The 23,739-nt window shown below is 41.6% G+C and overlaps 1 protein-coding gene across 3 annotated transcripts in view; it reads right to left on the reverse strand.

Annotated features, from left to right (window-relative positions):
- The window catches only part of SAMSN1 (SAM domain, SH3 domain and nuclear localization signals 1), a 119,743-nt gene extending 98,475 nt beyond the window's left edge, over positions 1-21,268 (reverse strand). Inside the window, exons 1-2 of one of the 3 annotated variants that reach the window (XM_045010777.1) lie at positions 21,158-21,268; positions 10,404-10,541 (exon numbers count right to left, since the gene is read on the reverse strand). In XM_045010777.1, coding sequence (XP_044866712.1) covers positions 10,404-10,541; positions 21,158-21,181 — 162 coding nt within the window. In that variant the 5' untranslated portion in view covers positions 21,182-21,268. Of the gene's footprint in view, positions 1-10,403; positions 10,542-12,097; positions 12,186-21,157 lie in introns of those variants that run through there. The other 2 variants (XM_045010784.1, XM_045010795.1) reach the window with 2 other exon arrangements.
- Between the last annotated feature and the right edge of the window lie 2,471 nt (positions 21,269-23,739).

Genomic DNA, 23,739 nt, shown 5'->3' on the forward strand with positions numbered 1-23,739 from the left:
ATCATGGTCAGTAGCTGACGAATGTGTGGAACTTTAGAGATGCTTGGCAATTGCAAGCTGACAGAAAATATATGAAAAAAATCTTTGTGATGAAAACATTCTCAAAGGGATTAAGAAATAAATCAGCTGATCAGGTATGACAGTGAGACCCTAAGCTATGGAAGGTACTGGTAATATGGAACAACAGCTTCATCACTAATAAGTAGGGCCCTACCAAATTAAAGGCCGTGAAAAATGTGTCACACACCGTGAAATCTCGTTCCTCCCACCCCCACCCCCGGGAAATCTGGTCTTTTGTGGGCTTTTACCCTACACTATACAGATTTCATGGGGGAAACCAGCATGTCTCAAATTGGGGGTTCTGACTCAAACAGGAGCTGCAGGGGGGTCGCAAGGTTGTTTTAAGGGGGGTTGTAGTATTGCCACCCTTACTTCTGTGCTGCTTTCAGAGCTGAATGGCTAGAGAGTGGCAGCTGTTGGCCACATGCCCAGTTCTGACCTCATCTGGAATATTGTGTGCAGTTCTGGTCTCCCATGTTTAAGAAGGATGAATTCAAACTGGAACAGGTACAGAGAAGGGCTACTAGGATGATCCGAGGAATGGAAAACCTGTCTTGTGAAAGGAGACTGAAAGAGCTTGGCTTGTTTAGCCTAACCAAAAGAAGGTTGAGGGGGGATATGTTTGCTCTTTATAAATATATCAGAGAGATAAATATCAGGGAGGGAGAAGAATTATTTAAGCTTAGTACCAATGTGGACACAAGAACAAATGGATATAAACTGGACACTAGGAAGTTTAGACTTGAAATTAGATGAAGGTTTCTAACCATTAGAGGAGTGAAGTTCTGGAACAGCCTTCCAAGGGGAGTTGTGGGGGCAAAAGACATATCTGGCTTCAAGACTAAGCTTGATAAGTTTATGGAGGGGATGGTATGATGGGATAGCCTAATTTGGGCAATTAATTGATCTTTGATTATTAGCAGGTAAATAGGCCCAGTGGTCTGTGATGGGATGTTAGATGGGATGGGATCTGAGTTACTACAGAGAATTCTTTCCTGGGTGCCGGCTGGTGAGTCTTGCCCACATGCTCAGGGTTTAACTGATCGCCATATTTGGGGTCGGGAAGAAATTTTCCTCCAGGGCAGATTGGCAGAGGCCATGGAGATTTTTCACCTTCCTCTGCAGCGTGGGGCACAGGTCACTTGCTGGAGGATTCTCTGCACCTTGAGGTCTTTAAACCACAATTTGAGGACTTCAATAACTCAGACATAGGTTAGGGGTTTGTTACAGGAGTGGGTGGGTGAGATTCTGTGGCCTGCATTGTGCAGGAGGTCAGACTAGATGATCATAATGGTCCCTTCTGACCTTAAAGTCTATGAGTCTAACGCCCTGCCACCAGCAGCACAGAAGTAAAGGTGGCAATACCATATCATGCCACCATTACTTCTGCATTGCTCCCTTCAGAGCTGGGTTCCTGGCCAGCGGCTGTCGCTCTCCAGCTGCCTAGCTCTGAAGGCAGCACTGCCACCAGCAGTAGTGCAGAAGTAAGGGTAGCAGCAGGGCCGGCTCTAGAGATTTTGCAGCCCCAAGCACAAAAAAAAAAGAAAAAAGCCGCGATCGGTGGCAATTCGGCAGCAGGTCCTTCGGTCTGAGAGAGAGTGATGGCCCTGCAGCTGAATTGCCGCCGAACAGCTGGATGTGCCGCCCCGCTCTTCATTGGCCGCCCCAGGCACCTGCTTGCTAGGCTGGTGCCTGGGGCCAGCCCTGGGTAGCAGTACCACAATCTCCCCCCCCTCCCCCAATAAGCTTGGGACCCTCCACAACTCCTTTTTGGGTCAGGACCCCTACAATTACACTACCATGAAATTTCACATTTCAATAGCTGAAATCATGAAATTTGCTATTTTAAAAATCCTATGACCATGAAATTGACCAAAGTGGACTGTGAATTTGGAAGGGTCCTACTACTAAGATACCCATTATTATCCCCCTCAGTGGCCAGATACCATTGCTGAAAAAGAAATTAAGTGACATTCAGGCCCCCTTCACCTTTGCCATTCAGACATATGCAAAATAACATGGAAACAACTTTTAGTTCTTATTGCTGAAGTGCCTGGTGCTGTGCAGTCAGCAAAGAATGCTGCACAGTTAACAGGGCCATTCCCCTGACAAGCTTACAGTTGAAAGACATAGCAGGTACAACGGAGCATGATACAATACAGAACGAACACAGAATGGGGTGGGAGCATTCTAGTCAGAATGCTTCAGAGGCTGGGTAGGACTTTAGAGGTTTGTGAAGGAAGAAAGCATGGTGTACAAAAGCACTAGTATTTTCCACCTGAGGACACAGCTCTTTGTGGCCACTTGTGCAGGTTACTTGGGCCAGGAGCACATAACCACTGCTGAGAAAGATGCATAAAGGGGGATTAAAAGGGTATATGCCCCTAACTCAGAGGTAGGCAAACTACGGCCCGTGGGCCATATCCAGCCCGTGGGACCGTCCTGCCCGGTCCCTGAGCTCCTGGCCCAGGAGGCTAGCCCCTGGCCCCTCCCCTGCTGTTCCCCCTGCCCCGCAGCCTCAGCTCACCCCGCCACCAGTGCAATGCTCTGGGCGGCAGGGCTGCAAGCTCCTGGGGCAGCGCAGCTGCAGAGCCTCGCCTGACCCAGTGCCCTGTGCTGCGTGGTGGTGTCGGCCTGGCTGGCTCCAGCCAGGCGGCACATCTGTAGTGCCGCCAGTCACCAGTGCTCCAGGCAGCGCAGTAAGGGGGCAGTAAGGGGGGGAGTTGGACAGAGGGCAGGGGAGTTTGGGGGGTGGTCAGGGAGTGGGGCTGTGGATAGGGGTTGGGGCATCAGAGGGCAGGGAATGGGGGTTGAATGGGGGCAGGGGTCCTGGAGGAGGGGCAGTCTGGAATTAGAGGGGGGTTGGATGGGCCGGCGGAGGGCAGTCAGGGGCAGGGCTTCCCAGGGCAGTCAGGGGACAGGGAGAAGGGGTGGTTGGATGGGGCAGAGGTCCTGAGGGGAGCCATCAGGAATGAAAGGAGGGGTTGGATGGGGCAGTGGGGGTAAGTCAGGGACGGGGGTTCCGGGGGCAGTCAGGGAACAGGGGGAGGTGGGTGGGGCAGGGATCCCAGGGGGAGGTGGATGGGGGCCGGGCCATGATCCCCTCCCCTAACCAGCCCTCCATACAATTTCAGAAACCTGATGCTGGCAGGCCAAAAGGTTTGCCCACCCCTTCCCTAACTCTTTCCCCTGAAGCACCACCTACATGGCTTTAATTAACAGAGGAACTCCACAAGTTTTGCCACAACAGTTCCACATCTGGGGCAGAATGTGACAGCACAACTACAATTATAACTTTTATTATGGCAGACAAGACTCCCACAAGAAAAGAATTATGCAGTGTTTAAAAAAAATGAGAGGAGGGAGTTAACTCTTACAAGGTTTAGCTTTATACAAAAGAGAAAAAATGTGCATATTGAAAGCTCTAGGCATACCTGCCATAGATTACAAAAACAGAACCAGCAGAACACAATACTCCCTCTCCTTTTACAAAATTGATTCCTGTCTAATGCTCACCTTTGCAGCAAGCTGTGCAAATAGATGCATCTTGCAGTATTCCCTGAAGATCTGTTTCATACCGAAAGGGGAATCTTGTTCCACAGCTGAAGAGCCTCTCAGAGAGAATGCTCTACTACCAGCTTCCATCTTTAAAATGAAGGGCATCAAGATTGAGCTTTTCTTCTGGCCATAGCTGCAGCAGTATGGCAATGCACAGAGAGAGGTGGTCCCTCAAATAGAAACACTTTGACTTCAGGTAGTTTTTTAAGAAGGTTCATGCAGGGATAACACATGATGTGGGTCTGCTAGGCTCCAATTCAGTAAAAGCACTTAAGCACATGCTCAAGTCTGTCCCTATTCAGCAATGCAGTTAAGCACGTGCATTGCTGAATAAAGCTGGTGTCCTGAATCAAGGCACTAGAGAGGTAAAAATGCTCAGATGTTATCAAGCTTGGGGGAGCACCCTGTAGAATGGAACTGAGTGATATAATTTAAAATGGGGGAGAAGTAAAAATGGGTTCAGTTAATAAGCTTAATGGCTGAATATAAGGTGTAAGTCGAGTAACTCAGATGCTAGAAATAGCAGATAAGATTACACATAGCACATTGGCCTTAGCTGCATTTTTTTTCACAGGCCTTACAGCTAAAACGTCATCACTAATCTCAGTTTCCATTTCTAGAGACTATTTTATAAATAACCATGTTGATTCTGCAGCCAACACAGTGACACAGCATCCAGCCATTATTTTTAGTTAACTACTGAATTGAATATTCCTTAAAAAACAAAACAAAATAACCCCCACAACAATCTGTTTAAGTGTCTGGTGACTATGCAGTTTAACTGATTTAGCAGCACTTTTATCGATGCCGAATTTTAATGGAGTGAAACATAAGTGAATCAGCTCTAAAATATTCCATTGAGGGAAACTGAAATATGTGACACGGGTGAGTGAGGGCTGAAATGGTGGATTTACTATGACTACTGTTGTGCATAGATTTTTGTGGAGAATCCACTGTGTACTGTAAAACCCCCACTAAGCAATGTGTATAATGTTTTGATGCAATTTATGCAGATTAAAATCTTGGATTTTCTAATGGACATGAACTGTAAATCCCATCTGCTTCTCTAGTCTGGCTCAGTCAAAAGTTTTATGTCGGGAATGTTGATTATTTTCATTTAGTCAAATAATAATTTCCAAAGTCCAACCCTACATTAAAATAATGAAGACAGCCTGATTTAATTCCACTGAATCAAGGGGAGGGGAGGAGAGAAGAGGGCAGAAGAGGTAAAACTGTCACTCTATCCTCTAATTCTCACTCTTGTGCTTTTGTAACGTTTCAATACAGAATTTGATGTTGTGAATCTGTCTCTATAGATGTACCACCTAGTGGATAAGCATTATTAGTTATCTGTAGGTGTCCTCATTACATTAACATACATGTTACAATGTTGTAGGTAGGCACAAACCTATGAGGAAAAGTCATTTTAATTTTGAATTTGCTTTGCAAAGTCCAGCTCCTAGAACATAAGCATTAGTATGACTGAAAACATTAGCATGGTTGTCACTAATTAGCTAATAGGCTCAGGTGAGGGGGAAAAGATTGAATGAACATGGAGACTGAAATATTATTTAAGGCCCCACTTACATTAGAAGAATAGCCATGTTTAAAGAGGGTTGTCTAACATGGTCGTGACTGAACTTTTTTTTTCTTTTTTCCATAGAGACAAAAAATAAAATGCCATAGCCATCTTAGAGAACCATTTATTTGCAGACACTGGCAGATAAAGCCTCATCTAAAAATTGGTTCTCTTGCATACGTATTATTTTTGCTGGTCATGCACATAAATCAACAATATTATACACTGTTTATTAGAATCTGATTAATTAGATTCTTCTCTGGTTAGGCTACAGCTATGTTTCGCAATCACATTTAAACATGATTATTTTCTAGAGTAGATATGACCTTAGGGCTAGAAGTGGTTCCATCTGGTCAAGGCTGAGATGCATTGACAGGGTAGACAGGGGAAGCTTTGCTTTCTTGCCTTTCCTATACTCTGTAATGTCAATTGATTTCTATGCCTTTTACAGAGAGAAGGTTTCTATTCTGTGCCCATCTGTTTTGAAGGATTTCAGTCTCCAGGATCTGTTTTCACTAATATTCAGTGGTAATGTTATCTGATAGCAGTGTTTCTCAACCAATGGGGCATTGAAAATGTTTTCCCAATCGAAAGCAAAGAAAATTTTGATCCCCTCTTCCCCACATACACCCTTACTCTTCAAGAACAAGTATTCTCCATCAACTTCTCAAAACATATGTAGGTTCCATAGGCTTATTGTTATCTTTGATATATTTTTTTATTGTGACTTATATAGTAAACATAAGAAGGTCAAAAAAAAGTTGACCTTTATTAAGGGGTCACCAACCAGAAAATGTTGAGGAAACACTGTCCTGTACAATATAAATTAATAAGAGAAGAAGGACATTGGGTATTAGGAATAAAAAAAGACCTTCAGAACTATATTATTTTCATAGGCAGCCTCCATGGATAGGATCCTATAATATTCAAAAGGTGTTATTACTCCCTCAAAAACCACACTTGTTGCATTCAGAGGCCAAACGTGGAAACTTAATTGTAACATCTGGATGCTCAGCATCTTACCTCATAGGTATGTTTCTTCTGGACATGTGCACAGAGCATCTAAATAGGTAATTTAGGGTCCAATCCTGTGAGAAGTTGAGTACCTTTAACTGCTTTCATTTCATGGGAGCTCAGTACCTCAAAAGATCAAGTCCTTCATAATCTATATGGCATTTCTATATGTACATATTACTACACGTGTGCTGTATATTGAATCCCCTGGGAAGAGAAATGAAATTACAAGAACAATGAAAGAAACATTTTGGGTCAAATCCTGCAGAACTGCCAGGGGGATGTGTAAATTACACCTCCTTGTGCCTGCCAAGCCCCACTCACCTCAAAGGTAATTCACCTGTGATGGTGAGGATACCACTACTATGTTCCATTCACCAGCAGTAGAAGCAGCTTTAATTTGTGACATGGCTCCACAGGAGCTCTGCCAACAGGAGGAATTCCAAAAACGCACTTCTTAGTGCTCTGACCACTCCATCTGTCAAACCAGCACTGTCCGTTGTACAGAGAGCACTGATCCCTTATGCCCCTCCACCAGCATAAGCAAATCTGCTTTGCAGTGTCATCACTCAGTAGATTTTTGGCCACAAGGTACTTATGCAAAGGTTTATGCTGGCATAAGCCCTAAATGAATGCAGCCCTCTCCCTCCTTACACACAAGCAGCTCTGACTTCTCTTTATTCTTTGAGCAGATTTTCTAAACACAATTTAGTTTGCAAAGGTAGAGATAGATAGTGTTTATGATTGGGAGAGCATTGTTAGGCAGGAAAGAAGAGATTATCAAAACACATTAATACACTAAGTAGAAATGTTTGTCATAGCCCTGATGATATATTATACTAATAATGCACCAACCTTGAAGGATTAAAAAAGGCAACATGTTATTTGGGAAAGAAAAAAAAATCCAAACTATTTAGTGTGTTTATATTTCAAGGACTTCTTTTTAAAGCAGAAATGTAAAGGCTTTTCTCAATTTCCATAGGTATAAAACACATGTAAGTCTACTTTTACTCTTAAAAAAAGGCACTTTATAAGAAACAAAGCACAGTGGAAAGAATGTCAGAATATTCACCAGTACCAGGCTTCACTGACATGGAAAGTCTGGATAAACCTAAGCCTCCCTTTGCAAAGGGAAATTCCTCTGTACTGTTAAGTTCCACCCATCTTCTGCATTACAGTCCCTAGCAAGGAATGTACTCCCAGAATTTTAACAAGATGCTCACTGAAAAATTGCTGCCTTTCTCAATGAGACCTGTGACATTACCTAGGTGTCCCCCCTCCACACATATACCCCCAAAAAACCCATCTGTTTCTATGGCCTCTGCTTGCAGCCATGCTTCCCCTGCCTTCCTTTACCTTCTCTTTTAATTAATCCCTTCATGCCTTCCTTCCTCACCTTTCCTGCCCTAAATACTAAATTCGTACAAATATAATCATATATATAAAATCCATCCCAAAATTATTTTAATAATAATCATGAGATATACAGGACACTTGCAAACAATCCCTCTGTTCACTCTGTTGATGTGTTATGTCCTTCTCCAAACCTTTGTTTTGTGTTTTTAACTCATGGTGGCAGGGACTGTCTCTTACTCTAGCTTTGTACAGTGCCAAGCGCTACTGAACCCCAAACTTGGCTGGGCATCTGGGCATTACTGGAATACAAACAACAACAAACTGCATCATCTCACAGCTTCTGATGGTCAAGTGGCTGGTTGTACAGGAAGCATGATGACTTGTGGGTAGACTGGATAGTCAATTAGGGAATGGATCCCCTTTGAGTCATTCTGTGGTTAAATCTTCTTTGACTGCTGCAGGCATCCCCTAGCTGGAGTGGGATGGGTGACTCTCCTCAGCTGGTCAGGTGGGAAAACAGGACTAAGGCTGGAAACAGCCTGTGGCCCTTATAATGATTAAAAAGGCATTTAGTCATGGGTTATCAGTAAACAACCTCCTTCTGCATTTTCTGGTGTTGACCCTCTGTGAAATTGGAGCCATTCATTCTGCCTTCACATAATCACCAGGAGCAATGCAAATGTCTGTAAGAAGCCATGATGAAGGGAGAAAAGTACCACTAATTCATTTTAATTAGAAGAGGGTCTGGGCTGAGGTTGATAACAAGACAGAAGAGAAGAAGAATGGAAGATACATCCAGTTGGGGTGGGGGTGGAGAAGACTGCCTACTGCAATGCTAACCTTAGGTCCACAGAAGTCTGGCTAATCTGTCACCATGATTCATACATCACTGCTAACCTCGGGCCCAGTCCTGCAAATTCCCATGATAATCCCACTGTCAAATGGTAGTAAGGATACATACAGGATTAACTCTTTGCAGGATCATGTCCCTTGTTTGGCTATGCTTTGTTGTAACTTCAATCTTGGCCACATACAGTAGCATAGTGACCTGAATTTCAAGAGGCAGCTGAAATATATTCATACTAATTTCATGCACAGTTTGAAAATAACATCTGTTGATTCATACTGGATACAGTCAACATATTTTTTTTAATCTTACAGCCAAGCATTGTGCAGATGGTTTACTGCATGTGCACTTATTAGAGAAATAATCCAGGTCTGGTAATAGACTTGGCTTTGCTGATTTTCAGAAAGCCTCTGGTTACTGTCACCCTGATTTTATTCATAATAAATATATAGCAACAGTTTACTTTTACCTAATGTCTTTCATCCCTAGTGTTCCGAAGAGTGCTTTACTAACTAGTCAACCTGTCCAAAATGGAGCTACCTTTGGGGTGGAGAGAAACAACTACTCTATCCACAACACAAGAGTGAGAATATTAACCTGATTCTTTCCTATGCTTAACTATAAGAATCACTAATTTAACACAAAGATAACCTAATTTTTTCCCACTCTGTTCTATTTTCTGTCCTCCAATTTATAAATGCAGCTAATTTAAAAGGTACACCTTTCATAAGGGACATAAATAGTGAGCGTAATTCCAACTTTGGTATTATTATCTCTCTCCTCTCTGCATTGCCAAATTTTTAGTTTGTATTACTTTTCTCTTGTTATTTATACCTCATGCTAATTTGCAATTCCAAAAGACTTCCTTAACATACCAACATTTCTGACTTTGCAAATCAATGTACCATACATAAAGCTGGTCGAGAAATTATTTTCCCCCCTCACAAAAATGTCAGCTTTTTTTTCATTTTTGCTCAAATTTTTCTTCAGGTTTATGTATTTATTTATGTATTTATTTATTAGGTTTTTGGCAACTGAAAAGCAAACAGGAGCCAAACTGTTTTCAGCTTTTGGGTTTTCACTTTTTTTAAAACAAAAAACCTGGAAAATGCTGATGAAAACAGATTGTGTTGTGTGTGTGAAAATTTCCATTAAGTCATTTTCCATTGACGTTTTTATGGAAGTATTGTGGCCAACTCTAACCATGTGATACTTATATTGAAATCCAAATACTGCTACAGTCTGTTCCCTAGTTCACTGTTGGTCTATGCCTTTGGAAATACACAGTAGAAAACTCAAAGATTCTAGCAAACTTCTTACACGTGATCTTTTTATGAATCCATACTTATTCCAATGCACATATTTAATATGCTATATGTTAGAAATATAGTCTTGTTAATGGGTTACTTTTCATTCATTTTTGTTTTTTTCCTCCTTTAGCATCCTTTTATGGAATGTTAGATGTTCAGCTTGCTGCTCTCCGTTTTAATCATACAGTGAACCCTTTCATTTTACCATATAGTTCTTCCCCCACCTTTAATTATTTTTACTAATAAATGGGAATCACATACTTTGCCCATAAAATAATTTCTCCATAGACACCCTCTCAGTCTCTCTTCTTATATGGTTTTAGTCCATGATTATATTGCATGTCTGTCTATATAATGGCTACTTAATCATAAAAGGCTCATTGACGTCCATGGAAGGACTCCCATTGACTTCAATGGATTTGGATCTTGTCCAAAGTGCTACAGAGCTGAGGACCTATTTTTAGGGTGTTATTTGTAAGACTGGACAGCACTCATTTCATCTATCTCACAGGCATGAAGGTCTGAGAAAAAGCTTAGTAGGATTTTGGTAGGTTCCAAGGAGTGTAGATATTTAAAATTTGAGGCTGAGACAACAATACTGGCTCTGTTGGAAAGCTCAGACAAGAAAAGTAATGGTTTGGAGGAAAGTGCATGGGGTACTTCATTTATTTTCACTCACCAAAGATAGAGATCTGTCTGGAGGTCCACATTTCACATAGGTGCTAAGTGGAGTGCTGGCTCTGCTGCTGATGCTAATGGTCTCGTTGGGGTCTTGGTGTTCTTGGACTGGCTCATACAAGCTGTCCATGGACCCTTCCTGAAATACAGATATGCACATATCATTTGCTGTGCATTTATACACATGCACTCAGAAAAAGAAAGCCAGAAGCTTTTATGATGGATAAAATACAGTTAAAGCACAGAGCTTCTCCACAGTGAACACCGTCTTTCAAAACTTCCATGATTTTTTTTGCATATATAAACAAATTTAAAATAAATGTCTGGATGCTGGAACTTGCTTTCCAGATCAAGACACTGAGGAAACTGAATATTAGGTTCCATAGATGGAAATTAAGCAAAAGGTTGAGAAGAAACTCCCATTTTAAAAGGATCAATAACCATTATACTAAATTTTAAAAAAAGCAAAGATTTCTTTTTCATTATCAGAAAAGAGCAATGAACAAAGACAGAGGGAAGGGGATTGTGATATAGGCCTTTACTGAAGAAGGCTAAGTGCTTTCCTTGGAGGGAAAAATAAAATGTATTGCTAAGCCCAAGCATTCAACATAAGAATGGCCATACTGTGTCAGATCAAATCTCCATCTAGCCCAGTATCCTGTCTTTTGACAGTGGCCATGCCAGGTGCCACGGAGGGAATGAACAGACCAGGTAATCACCAAGTGATCCATCCCCCATCGCCATTCCCAATTTCTGGCAAACAGAGGCTAGGGACACCATCCCTGCCCATCCTGGCTAAGAGCCATTGATGGACCTATCCTCCATGAACTTATCTAGTTCTTTTTTGAACCCTGTTATAGTCTTGGCCTTCACAACATCCTCCAGCAAAGAGTTCCACAGGTTGACTGTGCATTGTGTGAAGAAATACTTCCTTTTGTTTGTTTTAAACCTGCTGCCTATTAATTTCATTTGGTGACCCCTAGTTCTTGTATTATGAGTAGGAGTAAATAATACTTCTTTATTTGCTTTCTCCACACCAGGCATGATTTTATAGAGGTCTATCATATTCCCCCTTGTCCCTCTCCCCCATTAGTTGCCTCTTTTCCAAGCTGAAAAGTCCCCTTCTTTTTAATCTCTCCTCATATGGAAGCTGTTCCATACCCCTAATCATTTTTTGTTTCCCTTTTCTTTACCTTGCATACCCCAAGCATTCAACAATCATGGGTCAGGCCCCCCAGAAAATCATGAGGTTGGCTTAAAAACCATAAGATTTTTAAAAATAAATATATTTGCATCCTGACTTTTGAGCCTTTAGATTTCACATTTTCAAACTTATTTCTGAAACTATCAGGGCTAGACACATTTTGTGTTTTGAATATAAATTGAGATTGTCACAAAATCCCATGATACCAGGATATAGAGATTTAAGATAAACATCCAATAGTATGAGAGTCAACAACAAAATTGTAAGAGTTGGCTAAACCAAATACTGCTCTTGCTATTAAGAATGTGAACTCTGTTCCTTTGAGTAAGTACTGCAAGGTTTCATATACACACAATGAAGATTAAAATTGCCAACAGATGTGTCTGTGATTATTCAGTCACAATCAAATTATCAAAAAATGAACTTTCAACAGTAAGCTAAACCTAACAAGATAAAAACAACAGTATGTAGCCATCCTCACATCCCTTTACCCATATGAAGGTCTGAAACGTAAGTCTTCTGCTTCCACAGTCCAGTGGTCAGATTTCCCAGTGTACTCCAAAGCAAGGCAGTTATCTATGTCTCAGTGGCATGTTATTGTTCTAAATATAACAAAATATTGTTACAAATGACTCTCCACTTCATTGAAAAGAAAATTAAAGTCTTCATATTTTCAACAATGAATATTTTTGTTTTCATAGAAGAATAGGCCTCCAGTCCGGAAATTACACTTGACCTCCTTATGGACACCACTTTTTTTTCACTTCTTTCAGCAGTTAAAAATGACCTATGACTCTTGCAAGTTCAGTGCTATGAGGATCATAGTATATTCATTGTTCTTGTTCACTGGCTTGTTCTTGCCAGGGATTCTTGCTAGGGATCTTTTCTCTCTCAGAGAGGTCTAGCACTCTTTTTCATCAATCTCCAGTTTCTCTGATAGCAATTACTAACACACTTTTTTTTATAGTAGACCTGTTTTTACATCATTATGATTTTTGTTTCAGATAAGGTATTGTAAAATTGCTGCCTTTAATGCAATTATTCCATCTGCTATCTCTCTGTGTTCTTGTTTTTTGGTTCCATAGACTTTTAGGCATCTAGACATTCTAATAATCAACCCTTCAATGCTTGTCATTCTAGTGATGGGAAATCTAGTCTTTCCCTGCTGAGAAGTTAAAGTGACCTGCACTGGTGCCTGCTGAAGTTGCGTTCATTTATGGCTTCAAAACATTTTGAGCCAGTTGAGACATCCTTGGCTCTCTAGTATGCAGTGTAGTTGTAGCTGTGTTGGTCCCAGGATATTAAAGAGACAAGGTGGGTGAGGTAATATCTTTTATTGGATCAACTTCTGTTGGTGAGAGTCAAGCTTTTGAGCCACTGAGGATATGTCTACACAGCAAAGAAAAACCCACGGCTGGCCTGTGCCAGCCAACTCAGGCTTGCAGGGCTTGGGCTGTGGGGCTGTTTCATTGCTATGAGACTTCCAAGCTCAGGCTGGGTCCCAGGCTCTGGAACCCTCCTACCTTGCAGGTTCCTATAGCCTGAGCTCCAACCCAAGCTCAGAAGTCTACACAGCAATGAAACAGCACCACAGCCCAAGCCCAATGACCCTGAGTCAGGGGTTCTCATACTGGGGTTCACGACCCTCACAGTGTCGCAAGGTTATTACATGGGGACTTGCGAGCTGTCAGCCTCAATCCCTAAGCCCCACTTCACCTCCAGTATTTATAATAGTGTTAAATATTTAAAAAATGTGTTTTTAATTTATGGGGGCGGGGTAGCACTCATAGGTTTGCTGTGTGAAAGGGGTCATCAATACAAAAGTTTTAGAACCACTGCTGTAGACATACCCATGGAGCTCTTCTTCAGATCTGGGGAAAGTATTCCAATAATCACAGCAAAATGCAAGGCAGAAGAGATTGTTTAGTACATATTATTTAGTACATATTTAGCCAAGCAGTTAGCACATATTGCAAGGGACAATTCAAGGCAGAGTGGCCTGTTAACATTTCTGCAGGCATAAGACAAAAAAAGAAGGGGGTTAGTGGGTTACAGATTGTTGTAATTAAGCCATAAATCCAGCATTTCTGTTCAGACCATAATTTTTAGTGTCTAGCAGAGTAATGAATTTAAGGTTGCATTTTGCTGTGGCACTGGGAGTACCTTTCCCTGTGTAGTCTGAAAGCTTGTCTCTGTTACCAAAAGAAGTTGGTCCAATAAGAGAGATTACCTCACCCACCTTGGATCTCCCAGTCAGTTGTGGCCCATTGTGGTCTACAGCAGCAGTTATTATAGAGAACACTTTCAGGAAGGCAAGCAGGGAGTGGTACACACACTGAAGGTGAGCTCTGGTTTTTCATAGGGCTGTATTCAATCCTCGTGTCTCCTCTGCACTGCAGCCAGAGTGACATGTTACATTTCACAGTCAAAACTATGTACAGTCATAACGGTAGTCAGACACAAGGTGCTTTCTGAAAACACATGTTGCCTCATAGTGGTTACATAGGATTATCCCTGCACAATTTTCCTAGGGACTCGTTTCATCCACACTTACTCATGTTGAGTAGAAATTTACTTCATGAATTGTCCCACTGATTTTTAGTTAATCAAGGAAGAAATTCACTAAAGGTAGTAGAATTTGGCCCCTAATGACTAATTAATAGTTTTAACACCAATATTATGAAATAAACTTGGCTATTACTACACCACAGCATTTATTCTTCTGGTACAAAAGGAAGGTTCAGGACCGGCCTTAGGTGTGGTTGATGTGAGCAACCACCCAGGGCACCGTGGTCAGGAGGGTGCACCATCAAGAGAGTGTCACAATAACAGCCCCCTGCCCGGCTCCACCCCCAAATCCTGTTCACCTCGCAGCCCCACTCTGCCTCCACTCCCCGCTCTGCCTGCACCTCCACTCCACCTGGTGGCCCGCTCTGGCCCCAGCTCTGTACCCAGACAAACTCCATCCCCAAATCCTGCTCCACCTCCAGCCTCACCCAGGGTGCCATTTGAGGTAAGACTGGCCCTAGGAAGGTTATTTGAAGCCATACCACTAACGTTTAGAAGCTTTACAGATTGGAACTAGACAGCATGTTGAGCCTTAGGTAAAGTCTGCTTGGGATTAGAAGAACAATTTTATTGGCTGGTAATACAGTAGTTCAAAGCCATGTTAATTATTCCTTGCATCCACATAGTCAGAAGTACTGTGCTTATCTACTGAACATTAATAGCCTCATGCCAATACATCCTTGAAAAGCAAAGCTAAAAGTTAAGGGAGCATCTTTTAAAGGTTTAAATACTTGGTTATCCTTATGTTTTACATAGTATTCTATTCCAGGAGCTAATGAGTTAATAAATTCTGGAAATGTAGCACATGGCTTAAGTAGAACAACATGTGCTTGCTACCTTCCTAAAAGCTAGTATTGGGCTTAAAGGGCAAATGAGTTCATCTGAGCTTGTCCCTTGCTAGCATTAGAACTGTTTTGTCTGTATAACAGGGCTGCGTTTTCTAAGCAGGAGGACGGCTACAAAGAGCTGACTGCACACTGGTTAGATTGCAGTATAGTTTTTTAAAAGTCCACACTAAAAGGAAAATGATCTCTTTTGGGGTTAAGGAAATCTGATTCTGAAATACACATAAATCATTCACACTCAGCTTGTATTAAAATAAATTATTTTTAAAAGTGTCTATTTCTGAAAGAAACAGTTTTTCCTCTCTAAACCACAGTAATTCTAACAGAGCCTGCAAATTTGAGGTTTGAACATCTGGCATGCTACAAACTGCCACTGGAATAAGGACCCTGCAAGGCGTACAACCCAGCTAGGACTAGGATGCGACAAGCCCTGTGAGAACACAAGGTGAGGAAAAGCATGCAAGGATTCTATCTGCCCACACCCCCAACACTATGTACAAACATTTCATGATGTGTGTATTATAAGGATATGTGTAATTTTTCTTTCAATAATCTGCAGTGGGAAGCCAGGGAGGAGGAGAGGGGAAGATTCTATACAGAAGCTCTGTAGTGATGCAGACAAAGGCTGAGTAGCTTTAGAGATAATACTGTTTTCCTTAGTCTAGGTGACCATTCTGCCAGGTGTCATTAGCATTACTAGGGGCCAGGTTCAATGCTGTATAAAGATGTTTTCTAAAATAAAGTGATTGGCTCAAGCCCTCGCCTAAATCTTATCTGCTCCCAGGATAAATTTTAATCCCCTTGGTTACCTTTGGAAGTGGTGTTCCCCACTCACAAGCACCTGGGAAGCCTTAGGTACATGAAGCCATCAATTGTTTTTATTTAGGAAGACAAGATAAGCATCTATTTACACAGGAAAAGGAAATTACAAGGGGCACGGCCAACCCCATGGCTTCCATTACATGTCTTGTTGGGAGCCCAGAGCTCTTATTCAGAACATAATCCTCACTCACACACAAATCCGTATTGACTCAGCTGGGGGTCAAGTAGGCACCAGGAGGTCGTTCTCCTCACTGTCTACTCCAGTCCAAGTCCACAGTACCAGGTCCCACTTCGATCTGGGGCTTCCAGGTCTGGTTCCAAAAAGTCATCTTATGTGAAGTCCTTGCTCAGCAAAATCAGCTCCAGCAGTTCTATGACAGACTTATCAGGAGCCACAGCGTCAATTTCACCAGCTCAGCTGCTAATAGGTCCAGTCCCACAAAATCAATTCCAAACAGGGTCTATAACGATGGTGGTCAACCTGCGGCCCATCAGACTAATCCACTGGTGGGCCGCCAGACAGTTTGTTTATATTTTCACAGCTGCCTGCAGCTCCCAGTTGCCGCCGTTTGCCATTCCCAGCCAATGGAGCTGCAGGAAGCTGTGCGGGCCACAAGGACATACTGGCCACAGGTTGCCCGCCACTGGTCTATAATCTCTGGGCAGGTAAACCCAAGTAAGGCCCTACTCCTTTTGATGAATTTGAGCTCACAACCCAATTAGAGTCCATTACCGGTCAGTTCAGGGTGACCTACTTTCTCCAGGCTATAACCTGTCAAATTTCTCTCCTCTTTCATAAATATGTTTACATGCACCATTTAATATCACTTCCAAAACACAGAACACAAACAAACTCCAAGTAACATAAAACTCTGTGCAGAGTTGCACTGGGGAGAAATTCTTATATGTCCATTAAACCTGCCATAGCCAGAATTTCTCCTATGGGGGAGCAGAGAGATTTTTTGAGCCTTCTAGCTCTGGAGTTTACATCAAGAAAGATCCTTGTTCAGTATCAGAAGAGACATTTTCTGTGATTCTTTACTATTCACATGACACCCATCACCACAATATGGGCGGATTTAAAAAAAAATGAAGTCTAGCTGGGCTGTCCGTTCATTGCCCAACTCTTGGTTTAATCCTGGGCTTCTGTGCAGTGGCTGGCCATAATTCAACTAATGAAAACAAGGAGTGAATGAGAAGGACAATGCACTGAAATACAACAAACTATTCCAGCTGACAGTCTGATGGAGAAGTCCCTTTGACTCTTTCAAGGGGTTCTACCATGCACAAAGAAGTGTTTTAAAATTGAACACGTTTCTAAACACAACACAATATCAACATAGGTATTTACATGTTTAGGGCATTTCTGTTAACCATAAACTCTCTTACTTTACTGTACTGAAGCTTTACCTAATTTAATTAGCAGCATATTAATCGCATCACTTATAATGGTGATATTCATTCTCACTTTGTCTATCATATAGGAACCTTGGTCTGTTTGGAAAACATTTCAGGCTATAAAATGATGAACATATGCAATAATTTGGATATGATGTTATCAGCCTTCCGCCTCTCCAAATCAAATTGTGATATAATATACAAAATTAGTTATATGTTTCTGAAAAATCACTAAGATGATTAAACTGCCCCACTGTATTTAACTTTAGGTTTTACCAGCAAAACTTACAGCTACTAGGCTACCATACGGAAGAGAGAGACAGAAATGCAAGGGATCTCATTTGTCTTAAATTCTCGGTGCAGTGCCCAGCCTGAATAGCTGGTTTGGCTATGCCTCTGGATGGGAGGGCAGGCTGCAGAACTAGTCTGCAGCTGCCATGGCAGCCCTAATGTGTGCCCTCCACACCAGGGCTAGGGAGAGGAAGATCAGCTGATCTTCTTGACACTTCCCTGCACATTAACTCCTGCTGCTGTCTGTGACATAGAGGATGTATTCATCTTTGAAATGTCTGAAATTCTGCCCTGTCGTCTTGCTGGGTGGTTCCACCGCTAGAGGTCACTCTGAAGAGACAGGAGGGGAAAGGAGATTGGGTTTATCCGTTTACTAGTCGTCTCTGTGGACATGATGGTTTTCTGCATTCTAACAAGTCAGTTTCCCATTGATCTATACTATGGGAGATGTGCTCAACTCATTCTGCAACTTTTCTTTGGAACAGGAATACTTTAGGATCTTAAACTGAATCTCATGCACATCCATAAATGTAAAGACATTTTAGAAGCATGGAATTTGGGCGGAGTCTAAAGCTTTGTTCAAAGATGCTTCTTTTGAAATAAAGTCTTCTGCTTTGGAAGTCTGATAGGCTCTCCAGCTCCTGGGAGCAATGGTATAAAATTTAAAAAGATTAATTTTTTACTAACAGTGGGATTTATTAACAGCCTTGCACATGAATTAGTGCAACCCCCATTGCTTCTGTCATATAAAACAGGACTGTACAAATCTCCTGAGAATATATTGCAGGAAACAATTCTACCCTGACTGAAGGATGGACAAAACAACCCAACATCTAACTATTCCATCTCAACTTTGCAGGATTCTGTGATTAATTAGGTGAACTACCAAATTACTTTTTCTGACATCAGAGCTTTCTCCCATTGATATGGAAGTAGTACCTCCTGTTACTCACTAAAACCATGAGTTCATGGGGTGAGGGAAGGCAGCTATTGACTGGAATTATTCCCACCCCTTTCACCAGTGCCCAGATTGCCAGAAGTGTTACCACTTAGATGAGTTTTTTTTTTTAAACAAAGATTTGGAAGTCACCAATCTGCGTATCATCAGAATCCATCAACCCTCCTTTTTTTAAAAAAAAAAAGCATTTTTGCTATTCTAGCACAAAAAACCCCAACAGATCTGAAAAGAGGGAGCACCTTTGTGAAATGCTGTACAAATCCCACAGTGTGACACACGTCTAGTGGTGATGTAGTGTGGAAGCCAGGAAAGAAAGAGAGGTTTTAAGTGCAGTTACGTCCTCTTTTTTTTCTGTACCATTTTTAGCAGCAGATGAGAGGGTCTTGTTTGCAAAACTCTGAGGGAAAATTGGTTGCTGGTTATGCTGTCTGTTCTTTATATTCTGTTATTGAAAGTGCTTTCCCTCCCTCTGTCTTTTCAGCTCCGGTGGCTGAACTTGTGGCCTTAACATGGGCATGTATTCTAACACAGAAACATGGAGATAAACACCGTTCACTGCTCTTTGGATACTTTTTTGTTGCTGAGAGTGGAGTTTGTTTCTTCCACAGTAGCAAGATGCTTCTTCAGTTGTTAAAAGGAACATTAAAAAACCCATCCAATCTATTCTTAATCATACATATTTTCCCATTGACTCATGAGAGAAAACTTGTCCCTTTCTGACAACTTAACCCCATTTGCTGCTGCCCTTTTCTTTCTACAATTGCCATACTACCATATTCCATTTCAAAACTCAGTTGAATACGAGGGTATAAGTGGCCGAGCAGACATATTTGTACCAATAATCCACTTTCAAGACAGACAATCCTGTTTTAGCAAAGAATTGCACTTCATCAGACAAGTAGGGATGAGTGCACATGGACCTAGTTTTTATGAAGTGGCATATCTGGATTAGTGACCAATGAATTGTCTTAATGCAGTTTTTGATATGATGTGAGATGTTTTGCCAACTGTTCAAAGGATTATCTCAGTATTCAGAATGACTCATGTAGAGACCCTTCAAAGAATATAGATTAACTTCTTAGAACCAAACTTTAAATGAGATGAACTATTTCATAAAGAAGCTATACCAACACTAACTTTCACACATAGGGCGGCTATATTGCATTTTCTGTTTGAGTCACAATGAGAGCAGTACTAGTTGGGGAAGTCATTTTAATTGGGGAAAAAAATGGGTCTCCCACTCTTTACCCACACAGTGTACCCATCTTTTTGGCTGTGCACCTGTTTTTCATCTGACAACAACATGCAGTAGTCTTGTTTCTTAACAGCTGGACTGCATCAAACGCAAGTGCTCTGATGTAATGATAAAAGACTGGTATAACTGTGCCAGTTACAGTCCTAGATAATTCCACAAATTAAAGCTTCTCTGATGGTCAAACTGCCATTTTGCACATACATTTAGGTGTTAACTTTGACCAACAGAAAAGTTATTCATATTAAACTGGGACGAAAAGCATCACTGGATTCTGACAGTTATTACTGTTCATTGAGGAAGCTCTGGGAAGAAAAGCCCTGAAAATCTGCTACATTTTATTTTCAAGTTCCAAAAGCAGAAATAAATCCTGGGCATTCTGCCGTGAAGTAGCTTTAACAAAAGAGAACCACAATTTACACAAATGGAACCACTAATACTTGTACTGTAAGCATGACATGCAGTTTAAAAATATGTTTATTTCTTTCTTTCTGCATATACACTAAAATATCTGGAAAGGAGAAGACAAACTGGCAGACAGGTGTAGTGTACTACATAAATATAGCAAATATACAAATTTGTCACTATTAATATACAGTCTTGGCGCTGGAAGATAAACCATTGAAAAGAGAAAGAGTCTCCATGGACTTTGCAAATCTGATTCTACCTGCTAACTCTGACCAGTTCTCCTCCGGCAAGAGAAGGGGGAAAAGGACTTAATCAACTTCTATATCCTTGAGTGAACGCAGCCATATGACTAATTTAGTGCCTCAAATTGTGCATTCACAATACTCTGCTAATGGGAAACATGCTAGGAAAAGTTTTGTGGTACTTCATAAGCAAGAAAATATGGGTCTCAGTATCCTTGAAGCGTCTTAGAAACAACAGAACAAATTAAAGCATTAATTTATTTCAAAATTGAGATACAAATAGGAAACATTCTAAGTTTTTTGGAGTCAAATTTGCAACATTTAGCAGTTCAGTTTCTAAACAGTAAAGTTTCACAGCTATCATAGGCAGCATGCAGTGTGTCCTCAAAAGCTCCCAAATATCTACTTGTATTTACTTTTAGGGTGACTAGATAGCAAGTGAGAAAAATCGGGACAGACGGTGGGGGGTAATAGGAGCCTATATAAGAAAAAGCCCCAAATATCAGGACTGTCCCTATAAAATCAGGACATCTGGTCACCCTATTTACTTTACATTTTATTTTAATTGAATCATATTTCCCTATCTTCAGCTTTTTATACACACACCTCTTCTTTCCCCCAGGTGGGCTTTTTGTATGATACATTCAATGTACAGTTCTCCACACAATAACTTTAATCTCTGTCCTCATTCCGGTCACGTGTCAGCTCAGTTTACAAAACCAGTAATATGGTAACAAATCATAGATATAAAATGCAAGTAGACTTACCAATGAAAAACAGAAAAGATTCATTTTGATATGATGCTCAACTCCAGCACTCCAAAATTCTGTTTCAAGGAATTCCAGACGCACAATGCAGCTCCTTCTTGTCCTCCCAGCTGTTTGTACATTTCTCCCTGGAGATTACAGCAAGATAAAATCCCCTGCAATAATCCACTGGATTCAGATCCCATTATCAAATGAGACAGGCTTGCCTGCACTAGCACACACTGTTTCCAAAATTAATGAACAATGTTTACCAACAAAACAAAAGCATGGCATGACTGATTATGATGGATTAGGAAAATACAGTCTTTTACACGTTGTTGTTACCATCTAGTTTATCATCATAATGGAAATAAAACTTCTTCTGTCTAAAAGCAGTGGACTATATGAAGAACTCAAAGCAAGCATGCTGGATTTACTTCATTTATTTGACAAGTATACAACAAGAGAGACAAGGTGGATGAGGTAATATGTGAAGAAGAGCTCTGTATAAACTCAAAAGCTTGTCTCTTTCATCTACAGAAGTTGGTCCAATACAGGGCCCGCTCCAGGCACCAGCTGAGCAAGCTCGTGCTTGGGGCGGCAGATTCTACGGGGCGGCATTTCGCCCAATCCTAGGGTGGCACAGCCGCTTTTTTTTTTGTTCGCTGCTCCAGCCACCCTGTAGGGGGTGGCGGCACGGAGGAGGGAATGCCCTGCAGCAAACTCCGCAGGGCAGCCTGCGTCCTTCCCTCCCCGGCGACCAGAGCAGCGTGGAGCTCTCCCGGCAGGTGACGCGGCAGAAGGGGCCGTGTGGCAAGCACCCCGCTGAAGCGCTGGCTGCCCCTCTTCTCTCTCTCCCCCCCACTCCCTCCCCTACCCCCTCCCCTCCACTAGACCAGGCGCGCACTCTGCAGCACAGGGAGTACCCCTGCACCCTGGCTTCGGCCACCTTGTAGGGTTTTTTGTTTTGTTTTTTTCCCCTGCTTTGCCGGCCGTGCTGTTGTCCCCCTCCCTCCCCCCGCTTTGCCGGCCGCGCGCCGTGTTCCCCCCCCACCCCGCTTTGCTGCTCCAGCCACGCCTTGTTTTTGTTTTTGTTTTTTTCCCCTGCTTTGCCACTCCGGCCGTCTCCCCTCCCCCCCCTTTTTTTTTTTTTGCTTGCGGCGGCAAAAAAGCCAGAGCCGGCCCTGGTCCAATAAAGGATATTACCTCACCCACCTTGTCTCTCTAATATCCTGGGACCAACATGGCTACAATAACATTGCAAACAAAGTACAAAACAGTAATTTTACAAAAATGTTTATTTTGTATACAGAAAAACGGTAGAATAAAACATCATAACTACTGTGAACTACAGCAGCATGACATTTTTCAGTCAAACCTCGTTTGGGCCAAAAAATTCAGATTCATATGGACAAACATTTCATGAATTAAATGTTGAATTTCTCAAATTGTTTTGGATTAAATAAATAAATAAAATTGGGGAGAAATAGCCCCCAAGTTGAAAAGTTTTGTTCTGGCATTTTCTAAACAAAATGTTTTGATTCATAATGCCTTTTCATTTAGAATTTTACTTCAATTTTATGTAAGCAGAAAAAGGTTAAAAACATTCAATACACAAAATTTTATCTCAGGTCAAACTAAGTGTTTTGTTCAACCCAAAATAATATATTTTTCCCTTTTGATTCAGCCAGTGCATTGACATATCACTTATTCACACACTGCAGTGCACATTTTTGAATGTAGGTGTCTGAAGTTGGATACTTACATTCAGATTTAGGGACCTAAATATAAAAAGTGCCTAAATTTAGGAACCTACCTTTGCAATCTGGGCCTAGATTTATTCTCATTTTGAACTGAATCACTGAGAAGAAATTGATTTCTTACCTACCTACAAAGGAGTAAGTTCCCAACAGCAATCCAACATGTCAACAATTTGATGATGCAAACTCAGACTGAAATAATCAATTTTGCCATTAGAAAATACTAGAAGTGAGGAAGTCAAAGAGGGCTGAGTCAAGGACTCTGGTTACGGATTGTGTAACTAGGGGGATACTGGTGCTGTCCACCGTGACAGAGAATGGTGAGAAGTAGCGATCTTACAGGAGAGAAAGACAATGGCCCATATCATGAACTGGTGTAAATTAGCAGAGTGCCACTGACTCGAGAAGTTCAAGTTATAATAGCACATATTGGTACTGACCTGACTTCCAGGCAAATAAGGAAGAAAGAAGGAAACTAGCTCAATGGCTCTCAAACTGTTTCTTATTATGAATCATTTAAGATTAGATTCTCTTGTGGATCTTGTTCCCTCCCAACCTATTAGCCCTCATTCCACACCTCCCCAATGACAAATGTAGTGCTTGGTTATATGAACAAGTAATAATCTGACAGTATCAAAGAGACAAGATGAAATTTACTTTAATTTGGTAGGGGTGCGTTGGGGGTGGAACTGGGAAAACTATATTTGTAAATGCCAGACTTCCCTCTCATTGCCCACAGCCCTGACCGCCTATATCTGTCCAGGTCACTTCTTTGCAGTGTAATTCTGCCCCCTGTGAGATTTCTATGCTGCAAAAGTTGGTGGAACAACACATTTCACAGTT

Source organism: Mauremys mutica, chromosome 1 (genome assembly GCF_020497125.1).
Source record: "Mauremys mutica isolate MM-2020 ecotype Southern chromosome 1, ASM2049712v1, whole genome shotgun sequence".
Taxonomy (NCBI): Eukaryota; Metazoa; Chordata; order Testudines; family Geoemydidae; genus Mauremys; species Mauremys mutica.